Source organism: Blennius ocellaris (genome assembly GCF_963422515.1).
Source record: "Blennius ocellaris genome assembly, chromosome: 11".
NCBI lineage: Eukaryota > Metazoa > Chordata > Actinopteri > Blenniiformes > Blenniidae > Blennius > Blennius ocellaris.
Window position 1 is genome coordinate 14,131,098 of NC_137660.1, and position 12,303 is coordinate 14,143,400.

General features: G+C 42.9%; 1 protein-coding gene across 1 annotated transcript; it reads right to left on the minus strand.

Annotated features, from left to right (window-relative positions):
* Nucleotides 1–2,274: 2,274 nt before the first annotated feature.
* On the minus strand, nt 2,275–4,556 carry fjx1 (four-jointed box kinase 1). Its single transcript, XM_080504366.1, has one exon. The coding sequence runs from the start codon at nt 4,205–4,207 to the stop codon at nt 2,924–2,926; it is 1,284 nt and encodes a 427-aa protein (XP_080360492.1). The 5' UTR covers nt 4,208–4,556; the 3' UTR covers nt 2,275–2,923.
* Nucleotides 4,557–12,303: the final 7,747 nt, after the last annotated feature.

The following is a 12,303-nucleotide window of genomic DNA, read 5'->3' on the forward strand; positions in this document are numbered from 1 at the left end:
TATTTAAAAACTTTTCTAATTAGCTGAGAGCTATACCTTTTTTTTTATTGATTAGTAAAGCACTGGAGTGATGTTTTTACTTACACCAAAGATCCTACACTGACTCACATTTACCAAAATGTTTAGCAAATAAAATCTTGCAGCAACTTGAAAAGTCTTTTTTATTTTATTTTGCCCACTAATTATCCCCATTTACTGCTATTCTTTTTTTTTTTTTTTTTTTTTTTTTTTTAATCTATGCAAAATGATTAAAAACAGTCCTAGGCAAAGCTGACAACGGTTTATGTACACAGCTGGGACTCTTTTTTTTCCTTGTGTGCCTGGGAAGCGTCTGTGTGTCCATGGAGATGATCCTCCCTCAGCTCCTCTGGAATGTTTGCAATGTGCACAAAGGAGAGGAAGATCAGTTTGAGTACCTGGGGTCTCTGCTCCAGCCTGCAATAGGCCCCCGGCTTTATGGCCGTCTGAGCCTCTGATTCAGGGTACCATGACACAGAAAACAACCACATCTGGATGGAACAGCAGTACACTGACAAGTATAAAGGCATAACTGATTGCACTATACTCTATAATAACCCCCTGAACTGACACCACATGCTGGGGCAAGTTGTAATCATTACACCACGTCCCAGAGTGGTGTGCATGAGGGTTTTGTATATACTGAATGGATAAAAAAGAGAACTTGAAGGAGTTTGTGTTGTGAGCTGATATATTTCAGGCGGGTAGAGTTGAGAAAGAACATATGTGAACAGTTAAAAGCTTGACATAATCGCCTTTTTGATATCCAACATTAGTGTGATTACAGCTGTTGAGTCCATGGTTAAAAGATGGCTTTCTTGAGTGAAGGTATTCACAAAAAAACTAATTAGGAAAATGAAACTTAAATTTTTCTATTTAGGCAATAAATGAAGTGGACAGTGATGCTAACAAAGAGGACAGATGCAGGACAGGAAGGACGAGATGTGGGTGAAATACGGTGGGGACAAATTGAGCGAGACAGGAAAGGAAGAAAGGCTGTGAGTCTGGTTAAGACATGCAGACCTCAGTTCAACATTGTTTTTAATCCCTGGTGTGTGCAGGCCCGTTGTAAATCTCCCTGCGGTGTCTGGCATGCTTAGAGGACCATGCCCAGCTGCAAGCGCAGTCCCTCCAACCCCCCCACCCGAAACACACATGTTCGTATAATAACCCTGCACCCAGCACATTAACATGACCTGTTTTTGTCTATGCACTTATTGATCCCAAAGTCCCTATTACAGCTGGAGCACATAGCTTGGAAAATAAGCCTCCACTTACACATACTCACACCTTTGCTGCTTGCAAGAGAAGCACAAGTCACTGACACACATGCCATATAATAATAATAATAATAATAATAATAATAATAAACTTTTGAAGATTCACTCGCATGCTTCTTAAAGCTGTGCAGTTAGTGCGCCTAGAAGTTGGCTACGTATTAAAAAAAAGTTGTAAAAGAAACCAGATGAGGTGTAGTGTAGCGAAAGGCTGGAAAGAATTAGTTCTTCAAAAGTTTGATCATTGACATTCTCTCTGATGTGCTCATAAGTCAAGAACCAAAAATTAGACACAGAACTGGAACGAATGAGAAAAAGATGCATCCATAAAGGTCAAATTAAAGACTGATGTGATGACGTGAGTGGAAAACCTGACATCTAGAGCTAAATAATACACCTGGCCTCAAGGCTGACTGAATTGTTATACCTGTAATTTTTGTCTTCCAAACATTTCATAGTTATAAATTCAACCGGCAAAAAACTGTAAACAAGGGATTCCTCAGAGGGCAAGGTTCCCATTAATTGCTGCTTTGGCCTCTCAGCTGCACATGCATCCAATTGCACCCTTGTTACTTTTTTAGCTGAACATCTTGAACCAATAAGCAACCCAGCCTTGGCCATAGGTTGATCATTTACAGTGTGTGACAAATGCTCTGCTTACAGTATAGTATGGGAGAAGTAAAACCCCTTTTCAAATTATTTCAAATATTGTCGGCCATTTCTTTCAGTTTATCATTCTGGTGAGATTATAAAAAGGATTAGAGGTTTCTGTTGTAGCGTGCCTGTGGCTGACAGAATGGCTTCTGGGAAACGGTGTGCCAGTATAAGATATTCCTACAGCCCAATGGATACATTGAATAGAGAAGTACATCGGCTATGGAGGTTCCGGCACAAACTAGGTAAATGTTTGATGCGCTCTAATAAGACAATTATGAACACACATAGTCTGACAACAGTTAATTTAAATTCCACTGTCTTTATCAAAAGGAAAACGAGATTTTGGAATGTTACAATGCACATTAAATTAGTTTCAGCATCAAATTTGCAAAACAGTTCAGCTGACAATATTTACATCAACCAAATGCACAATGGGTATGACTTTAAGGCTGAATATGCAGTCCAAACACAATTAAAAAAGAGTGCAGGTGCTGGCTGTGACACTATGTGCAAACAATTGTTCTTATATTAAAAAAAAGCAAGCCAGGTGTCAACAGAAATACAGTATCAACTTATGTTAAGGCTTAGGAGTTTATCATTGGGATTACTGAAAACAAGGCAAGAATCCATACACACATAAAGGGGTGCATTATGATACCCTACAGTCACAACTATAGCCTATTTTTAACATTTATTCAGGTGAACATCAGCGATCTGAAGTGAAAAATGATAAACTGGCCTTAATGTTTCCTCTTAGAGGGACCTACAGTGAAAATGTCAGCAGGAAGCTTTTAAACATGTGTCCTATTTATAAAGTAGGCAACACATTCTATTCACAGGAGGTAGTTCAGCTGGATATTGAAGACAGTTCTGTGTAATGCGCAGCAGTTTAGCACAGGTGTGCCAATCGCGTTTGCAAAGCTCATTATGCTGTGCAGACAACAAATCCATCACCTGTGCGCGCTGACTGTTCACAGCTGGCCGTACTTTCCTCTGCAATGCAAAATGTGTTGGTATAATCTGTCTATCCTGTCCTGGAGAACACCCGCGTGCTCGTCTGAGAGAAATCCCGATTCCTGAGACAAAGGCTCGCTGTCTCTGTAGAGCTCCAGCAGTCTGTGCCTGGAGTCTCTGCGCCTGTGCAGCTCCGCGACGCGCTGCGTGGTCCTTTTCCTGAACACGCACACCGAGTTCAGGACGGAACTGTGGTACTTCTCCCACATGTTCAGCACCCGAAAGCCGTGCACCAGTCCCGCCTCGTTGTCGATGAACACGAGGTCCCCGCGCGGCGTCCTGAGCAGGTTGTTGGTGTCCCTCTCCATCACCCGGGAGTCCCACTGCAGGCTGAACAAATTGCTGACGAGCCTGTCGAAGTTCGCCGTCAGGTAGTCGAAGACGACCAGGTCGCTCCACTGCATGAGCTCCAGCAGCTCCGCCGTCGTCTTGTTCCGCAGCTCGTCCAGCACAGGATGCAGCCCGCTGCTGTCCTGCCTGAGGGGCGCGGGGGTGACCACCCCGGTCAGGTTGGAGATCCACTCGGTGAGAGACACCACGGCTCGGTCGCTCCACTGTAAGCCGTCTACTCGCGTCCTCACGTCCGCCCACTGCTCACTGTCGCCGCTCAGCTGGGACAGTATCAGAGGGGGCACATTTGTGATGCCGAGCAAAGTGGCAAGGTAATAAGTCAAAGTTTCTCCTTGCACCTGGTCAGCGTTTATCCCGTAACGCACGCACGCTTTGGTCCCGTCGGCGAACGTGGCGAGCTGATTGGATATCCTGCCGCATCCTGTCTCCAGCTTCACCACCCGACAGGTCCTCGCTTTCCTCCGCCACGCTCGCGCATACTCCTCCGAGAATCCCAGAGGGAGGAGGTCTTCCAGCCACTGGCTCCAGAATATCCCGTCTTCCACCGGGGAGCCTAACTTGACCGGGCCCTCCCGCTGCGTTGACCCCTTGTTATCCCCATTCACATGGAAATCTCCACTTCCCGCTGAAACAGATTGATCAGTGAGGTTGTGAGCGTCAAGCCTGCCCCCCAAGTGCGGTCTCTGTGCCGCCGGGACAGCCAGCAATGCCCGGAAAGTTTTTGCGGAAAGGTCGACCGGGAGACCTTGGTGAAACGACCCTGCGCCCGGTGTGGAGAACCTGCGCTTGTGTCGCTCCAAGCGGCTCTCCAGCGCGCTCCACACGTAGAAAACACTGGCGAGGGCGCACAGGAAGAGCAGGGCGAACAAGTTTGCTGACAGGGGCTTCATATTAGAGACCACCAGTCCGTTTTCCTCCGGGAGATTTTAAGAAAACGCAGCAAGAGCCGATCGTCTTGGAGCCACAGTTGAGTCGGTGCGTCTCCGAGCCGTGCGCTCCTTGTCCCGTACAATCCCGAAGCCACACGGCTCACAGGCGGACTGTCCGAGATCACAGCAAAACGAAGCTCTCCGAAACTGAGAGAATCTCATCTCCCGTCCTGTTCAGACGCCTCGCCATATTCCTCTTCTGCGGGGAACAAGGGGCAGCATGTCGGATCGTCTACTGAGCGCTCCACTGACGTCGGAGGGGCTTTCTGTCCATGTACACTTCTCCGTTTCTCATCCTCCATTCCCTCTCCGCCGGGCGCTGGGTGAGTTTGATTTGTGGTGCTGTAGACTCTCCGAGAGACACTAGGCGGTGAGACACGTGACTTCAGTCCCGAGATGGTGGGCGGATCGGGTGGGGGGGTGACAGAGGCGCGGACTGGAGCAAGTGCACCGCACCGCGTCTCTCCGATGTGAGCGGATGTGGCGCTGGAAAGAAAAGGGGGGAAAAAAGGCTGTCATTATGATAATTAATACCTGGAGGAGAAACACTTTGGAAAGAAGCTCATCATTTTAAATAAATGATCGTTTGTGGTTTGCGCACAAAGCTGAATTTCAGTATGAACGAAGGAAAGCGTAGGAATGAAGGCTTGAACGCTGCTTGAAGTGTCTTTGTGAAATATTATTATAATATACAATATTGTTATTTAAAAAGATTTAAACATTTTGGAATTGCAAGAACACTGGGCAGTGTTAAATATGAGCATATTTCTTTTGTTGTTTTGCAACAATTATATCACTTGGCAATTGAAGTAATAAATCACCAGCATTATATGCTGTTTGTGGAAATCTTTTCTGAATACTCATACTATTCAGTAGTATGAGTATTCTACTGAATATTCTACTGCTATATAGACACACTGATTGTCTATATAGCAGAGTATAATGGTCAAATAATGACAGTCATGTAAAACATCATTGAATAATTCTGATAAACATTAAGATATGGGTTGTTTTAATAGAGGTTCTGAAATTAAGAACCATTATTATGATGAGGAACATTTGTCAGAATGAAACACTGTGTTGATTTACCCCTTTGCTTTGGCAAAACATTACTTTCTTCATAATAATGCACCTGAAGGCATTTAACAAAAAAAAACACGCCACAATTTATGACGATCTGCATTGTGCGCACTTAAAACAAGTCCTGTGGAAGTGACACCGTGTCAGTGTGTGCATATACAGTGAAATCATATTTTGAATACCTTACATTTCAAAAATTATTTTGGAGAGTAAAAATACTTTGTGTGCTGTATTTATACGGGGATTTTAAGACCTTGTAAAGAAATAATGGCTTTAGTTGTCATCAGTGTCTGGCTTTTTAGTCACTTTCTTGCCTTGTCTCCCATATAAATATAGTTCGGGATGGTTATTAAATGCACTTAATGTAACAGCAGCTGTGAAACGCTGTAAAAACGCTCAGTCTTGCAATAACCATTTAACAACATCTACTTCTTCAACAACAGGCGAAACATTACGTTTCTAACTACTTCAACAAGTATCATAAGGTAGCTCTAGCCTGACTGAATGTGAGACGTCATGTGTTTAATCAGTCTGAAGGAAAACACAATCAAGATAGTCAGAGCTGCAAACCCCATGACTTCATCAGAAGCAACATCCAGGGTCCTTTATTCATCAATGGCAAAAGAAAAAAAATTATCTAAAGAATTATGTGCAACAATATTTCCATTCACATCAGTGTTATCCATGTTCAATTTTGTTTGAAAGTAACCTTTTCTTGAAACTTAATGGAAGGTTCTCAAGGGCTCTTTGTACCACTTTCAGCCTTATTTCACCATCTTTTAGTGGCAGATGGAGATCATTCAGTCATGAATATTTGATACTACTTCCTATTGCAGTATTTTTAGGACTTTGCAATCTTGATATATATTCATAAAGCAATCAGCTATTTCAACTTGTGCAGCTAAGTATTTGATCATTTTCGGGTGAACATCCAGGGCACCATTGAGTCAGCTCCTGCCTGTTTCATCCCTGTCTTTGGCTTTTGTTTCGCCAAATGTAACATGTATGCACACTAAATCGTTTGCCCACATCACCCTCATTAGGTAATTTCTCATTAGCATCACCCCACACTTCTTACCATTCCCCTCGTGTTTTCACAGTCTGTATCTTGAACCTCGGTTTCCTAATCAAATTAAATGGGTCATTTTTACAACAACATGCCGGCATGCTAAATTGCCTGAGTGAGAAAGACAAGAATACTCAATTACACAGAGTAAACTAGAGGTCTACTAATAAATGCTCTAAACGCCCAAAGCTCTGAAACTCTTATCTTTGTGCTGATATTCGTTTTGTTTTCTAGCTTCAAGAAAAACATCCCGAACTGCACTAAGCCCTGCCATGCCACTTTGTTCTGTACAGTCCAACAGTAAGGAGGAGCATGCAGCAGATACTTTCCTATGAAATGACTGAGTTGTGTCAATATTGGAGGAGCCTCTCCCACTGCTTTGGAAAATGTATTTTCTTTTTCCAGTCAATAATAAAACGGGTTTTCTTACTAACCTGCATTTCATCCTGCATAGATTTAGAACCATGGCAGCGTAGAGAACAAGAAATCCTTCTGTTGAGTTTGATGCATAGAAGCATGCGTCTCATAAAATAGTTTGCGTAGTGTTGCATGACTGGTTTATGTTTTTTTTTCAACATGCGAACAAAACAGTCCATGTGAAGGTTGGGAGTTCCATCAGCTCTTAACAAATGAACCTTTTCTAGTTGCAAGCTGTGTCTCCTATAACAGGATAACCTATCATGCTGTTCAGCCTCAGCTTGGTATATAGCTCTTTTGCTTTACGTTCCCTTGAAAACTAAGTGAAAGTGATGTGTAGGACTCCCCAGGTCTAGACGTGAAAATAAAAAAAGGGCTTAAGCGCATTGTTGGAATTCCATTTGATATGTGTTGCTGTTGAGGAGTCACTGCAGTCATGAGGTCCGTCTGCGGCAGCATGGCCTCCGGTGTCCCTTTCCTTCAGCACAAGTGTGGGCATGTTCACATATCAAACCTATCTGTTTCTCGCCATGTGTTATCTGCAGGTCAGCCCCCCCCGCCCCCCTTTCCTCCTCCTTGCTGCTACGCCCCGTTTGACGCATTCCTCCCACATCAGTCCCAGGAGGGCCGTAACACGGGGGAGGCTTTTCTCCACTGGTCTTGGCTGTCGGTGGTCAAGCGCCACGGTGACACAAGAGAGCCCAGACCGTCTGTCATTCTGTCTGCAGCCCGCAGTTCACCCATCACTGGCCGTCTGACGCCGCCACAGCTGTGATTCAATCTCGGGTTGTCGGCGTGGTGCCTGTCTGCGTGGAAAGACGCAGGGAGGGAACAGAGACGTGACGGGATGGAGACAGAAGGGGAGAAAGTGCAGTGGGCTCCTGTCACATCTCTCGCAGTGTAAGGTTAGTTCATGCTGAGTAATAACTCATAGGTCCCCCGACAGTTTGCAGCACTCTGTTTCCTGGACTGAATAATGAATGTGCAGGGCTTCCATTAGCGTTGAAAGCTACGATTATTTCACAGGGCTTCACAATTACTCATGCTCTGGGATTCAGGGATGGGTGGGGGTGATCCATGGGGATGAATTTAAGTCTCCCCGCTGTGTTTATGGTAAAGCTATTTGTAAATCTATTTTTCTTTAAACGTGTCTTTGCCTAAATCTGTGTGTTCTAATGATCACAATAGGTTGCACTGCTGACAGAATAAATAAGAAGAATGGTGATTTTATTTGATATTCTCTACACGATTATGTATAAGTATATATGCTCAACAAAACACTATTACCTGCATAGAATCCAAGATCTAGGCTATTTCCATCTGTTCAACAATTTCAGTTTGTTCTGTATCCTCATCGTAACCTTATATGGCTTTGGTGAACTTGCAGAGCATTGCAGCAAATACACCAAAGACATCTCTTTGAACTAGTGATGACACGACCACAATCTTGTCAGCACTTATCTCAGCATTTATCTCAAGTAATGCTCTGGATTAGTGCATAAATTGCACAAAATGGATCTTATATTCAGCCGACCACTTTGGCTTCAATAAGCAGGCAGATGATGGTTGTGTTAAATGCGACAAAGGTCATGCAGTTCAATCCTCAATCATAGCATTTCCCAGGCTGATGCAAGTTTTTAAAGGACCCTCAGTCTGTGTTAAAGAAATAAAGGCTGTGACATTATAAAAAAAAAAAAGACATGCAGACTCAAACCCAAGCTGTTGTTACAAGTAATCCGCTGCACTGTTCCGACCTGAGAATGGCACACGGCCACCAAACTGCAGCCTTTTTCCACCACTCACTGCGGTTTCACCACATTGCTTTTCAACCATTTCCTGATGCACGGGCTCAAGGCTTCTAAAAACGTGGTTGTATGTTAGTAATAAGTGGGTTATTGTTAATAACGGAAGAATTTTTCTTGGAGCTTTAATGGAAAAGCAGAAGGCTTGGCTCATTCTGGCGGCGCACGCCTCATCTCCATCTGGTTTCCATGCAGCAGAAGGTGCAGGACGACGGTTTGAACAAGCTCAGGAATGAACCACAGAAATGCAGTACATGAAAAATAGATCCAGAGCTCTCACTCTTACCAGTGGACGATCTGGAGGAAGGAGATGTACTGTAGAGCCACTCCATTAAGGAGTCAGTGTCCAATTTACTGGATTACACCCCCTGACCTTCCAAGCGAAATCCCCCTAATAAATAATTGAATTCTTTCTTCCACTTTCTGCTAACTGACTCACATGTGCCGAGTGCTTTAGGGTGAGGTTTTCTTTTAAACTGTCAAAAAAAAAAAAAAGATTAACAACACCAGACAAGACTTTGAAGACCTTAGTGTTTGTCTCTATATTATTTATCTGCTTTGAATGAAGTACAGCCTGAAATGTGGTTTGTGCCCCAGGACTTATGGGGATCATACGGTCAGTTAAGATTAGCAATGGAGGTTGTATGTCCTCCTCGCATTTCAGCGAAACATTTAACAGCTTCAGGTTTAATAGGCGATCAGCGTGAAGTGCTCGCTCACATATCACAGTGGAATGAATCTTCTGTATGTGCGAGGGGAAAAGTGTTGCGGTTTGCGTGTATCTTCCCTCTCGGTTCCTCCCTGCTCTCACTGCATTTCAAAGCAGATTGAGCAAACCATTGATGGGAAAACATGTAGCTGCTTAAGCACACGGTGAATGTGAATAGAAGAGGGAATTCACTCAGATGTATGAAGATGTGCATATCTGCATGCTTCAATTTAGATTTTGAATGAGTATCGAGATAAATTGTTCCTTCTTTTTTTTTCTCCATGCACCAACACGTGTATCAACCCAATCCTAATTGTGTGGCTGAATTCTTTGCAAAGTCAGATCAACAGACCAGTGCAGTACCATAATTAATATTTATTTGCCATATGGGGCAAACAGTAAACATATGCTAGTTGACAAGACACTGATGCAGCAATGGCCATATTGTGTATTCATCTGATCTCTTTATTTCAAACAAGATTCTTCGATGTTTCAATTGCACAAATGGTGAAAAGAGAAACCTATTACTGAATGTAATTATGGTGCCAGGGCTCTGTTAGTTGCAAAATACTGAACTTCATTGAGCAAAAGCTTACAAACAGAATCAAATTAAAGACTGCAAGAATAAAAAGTCTGTTATTTCAACCCTAAGATTTATGTTTGCCTGTAGCTCCCCTGATTTTATGGCTCCTCAGCAGCAGTAATAGTGGTGCTGGGGGATTAAGGGAGAGAAAAGGTCAAAACCCCAAACACAAGAGTGACCCTCCAGCACTGCGACCTTTATCTAACCACAAGTGTTGACAGGGTCCTCTTGTGGGGGAAGGGCAACCAAACAAGCCACAAAAGACTTTAGGGCAAATGCTGCAGGTCCCCCCCCCCCCCACCCAAAAAAAGGAAAACCTTTAATGAAGCATGATTTGCTGCAAATTGTTGTAAAGTGAGGAGTTCGTTGCCTCCCAAATCAAAGGATTTCTTGGTTTCATAAAACTTTTCCTGTTCTTGGCACAGCCTGTCTGAATCAGGAAAAATCCCTTTCAGTATTATCTTTTAATCTTTGTTCTTTTCCCTGAACTCTGCCGCATAAATAAAAACATCCAGCTCGTCTCCCTGGCTTGCCTGGAATTACTTCAATTGAGTTAACATCCATTCAGGCTTTCCCATCCTTTTAAACTGCGCAGCGGAGGCTCTGTCCATTTGATATCAGCTTTATTCCACGGGAAGTTGGCGGTAAAGTGAAAGCCCAATCATTTATGACTGTGGCCTTGAGGAGCGGGTCTTTTTTACACAGACCTTGCTGTGGAGTGTATTTTACTTGCCTGTGCTTCAGTGGCGCCTGGAATCACTAATGTAGCAGATAGGCGCTCACCACTGATGGATTTGTGTCCCTAGAGACAGGTTTGTATCACTGTTGGCTGTCAGCGCATACATTATACCATTTAAGCAAGAATGATCACTGCTATTAACAACAAAGCAGGCCCAATTGAATAATTTAGCGTAGTAGGTAGTGGCAGTGGATTGGTGCTGATAAAAGAAATGGAGAATTGATCAAACAGCCAGTCTTCACCCTGCTGTGGGGATATAAATAATAAAATAAGATCAGAGTGATCAGTTATGGTGCCCCGTTCCAGTCCGGTGCCTACCACTTACATTCCCCTCCCACTGAGAATCTGGCTGTGGACATCTTGATTCCACTTTGCTGCTTGCAATGGTAAATCAATATGTTCCATAACGGATGAAAGATGGAATGATGGGATTTGCTCCATGTGTAATCTAAAAAAAATTATGTGATGAAGTTTTTTCTTTATCATTTATATTTTCACCTTGATCTGTACAGGGTTTTGTGACTTCAGTCTACAAGTTGAAAAAAAAAAAAAAGAGTATAGGTGCAAATCATCTCACCCACATCAGCCCCACTTAACAGCATTGCTTCACGTTCACTAGTACTTCATGGATCTGCAGGCTCTTACTCCCTCTAGAGGTAGAGAGGATTAACAACCAAATAATAAAAAAACACTCCTCTCTTAAACCCCCCCCAACAGAAAATATGCATTTCCATTTATAAATATATGTTCCTAATTGAAGTGATTGCTTTCCGGGTACTACCGCAGACTCAAATGTGGGTTCATACAAAATACAAGAATATGCTTTGTAATACAATAAAATACAGCCATGCCTCTGAATATCAATTTTACTTCTACTTGTACTGTACTTTTTTTTGGAAACTTCTCTTTTTGGTATATCTATTCCACAAATGATGGTGCCAGTAAGTTCACTGATGGTTTGGCTTTCTGGATTAAGACGAGCAGGTTTTCATTTACAGTTATGTCTTTTCTATGGTCAAGCTGGGAGTCAGCCCAGCGTGGTGTGGCAGCGGGTACACTGACATTTAGATCTAAAGACACTCACAGAACATAGCTGAAGTAGCAAAGCAAGGCATGTTGTGGAAGCGTAATCGTCAGCATGATGCAACAGTTCTGTAAGGGGAACTTCAACACATCCTCAGCGATCAAGAGGATTTTATCAGTGAGTCCAGATCATGGCTCTTTTTTCTTTTTTTCTTTTTTTTTTGTGTGAAAGCCTTAAACATCCTGGAGGAACATATTTTGATCCGAGTTCAGTGATAGATAAGTGATCCTGTCTTTGACATTGTACTGATTTAACTCAAACCCATCAACCACGGATTTCTGCTGTGAAAGGGTGGAAACCAAAGACACAGATCTGTAAAGATCAAACAGTGTTTGAAAATTAACTTCAGCTTTGATGGAGCAGTGCAATACAGTACCAGTTTTTTTTTTTTTTTTTTTTTTAATGTAGATTGCTTTGATTTAACAAGACTAGTTAACAATTAATTTGAGATTTCAATGTGATCTATATCCACAGGGTGTAAGCCAGATAAAGGTTCATCAAATCAAACTGAACCGAAACCTAAATCTGTCCCTCAAAAAGAAGAAAAGAAACCCCAAATTGACACATTTACAACTTC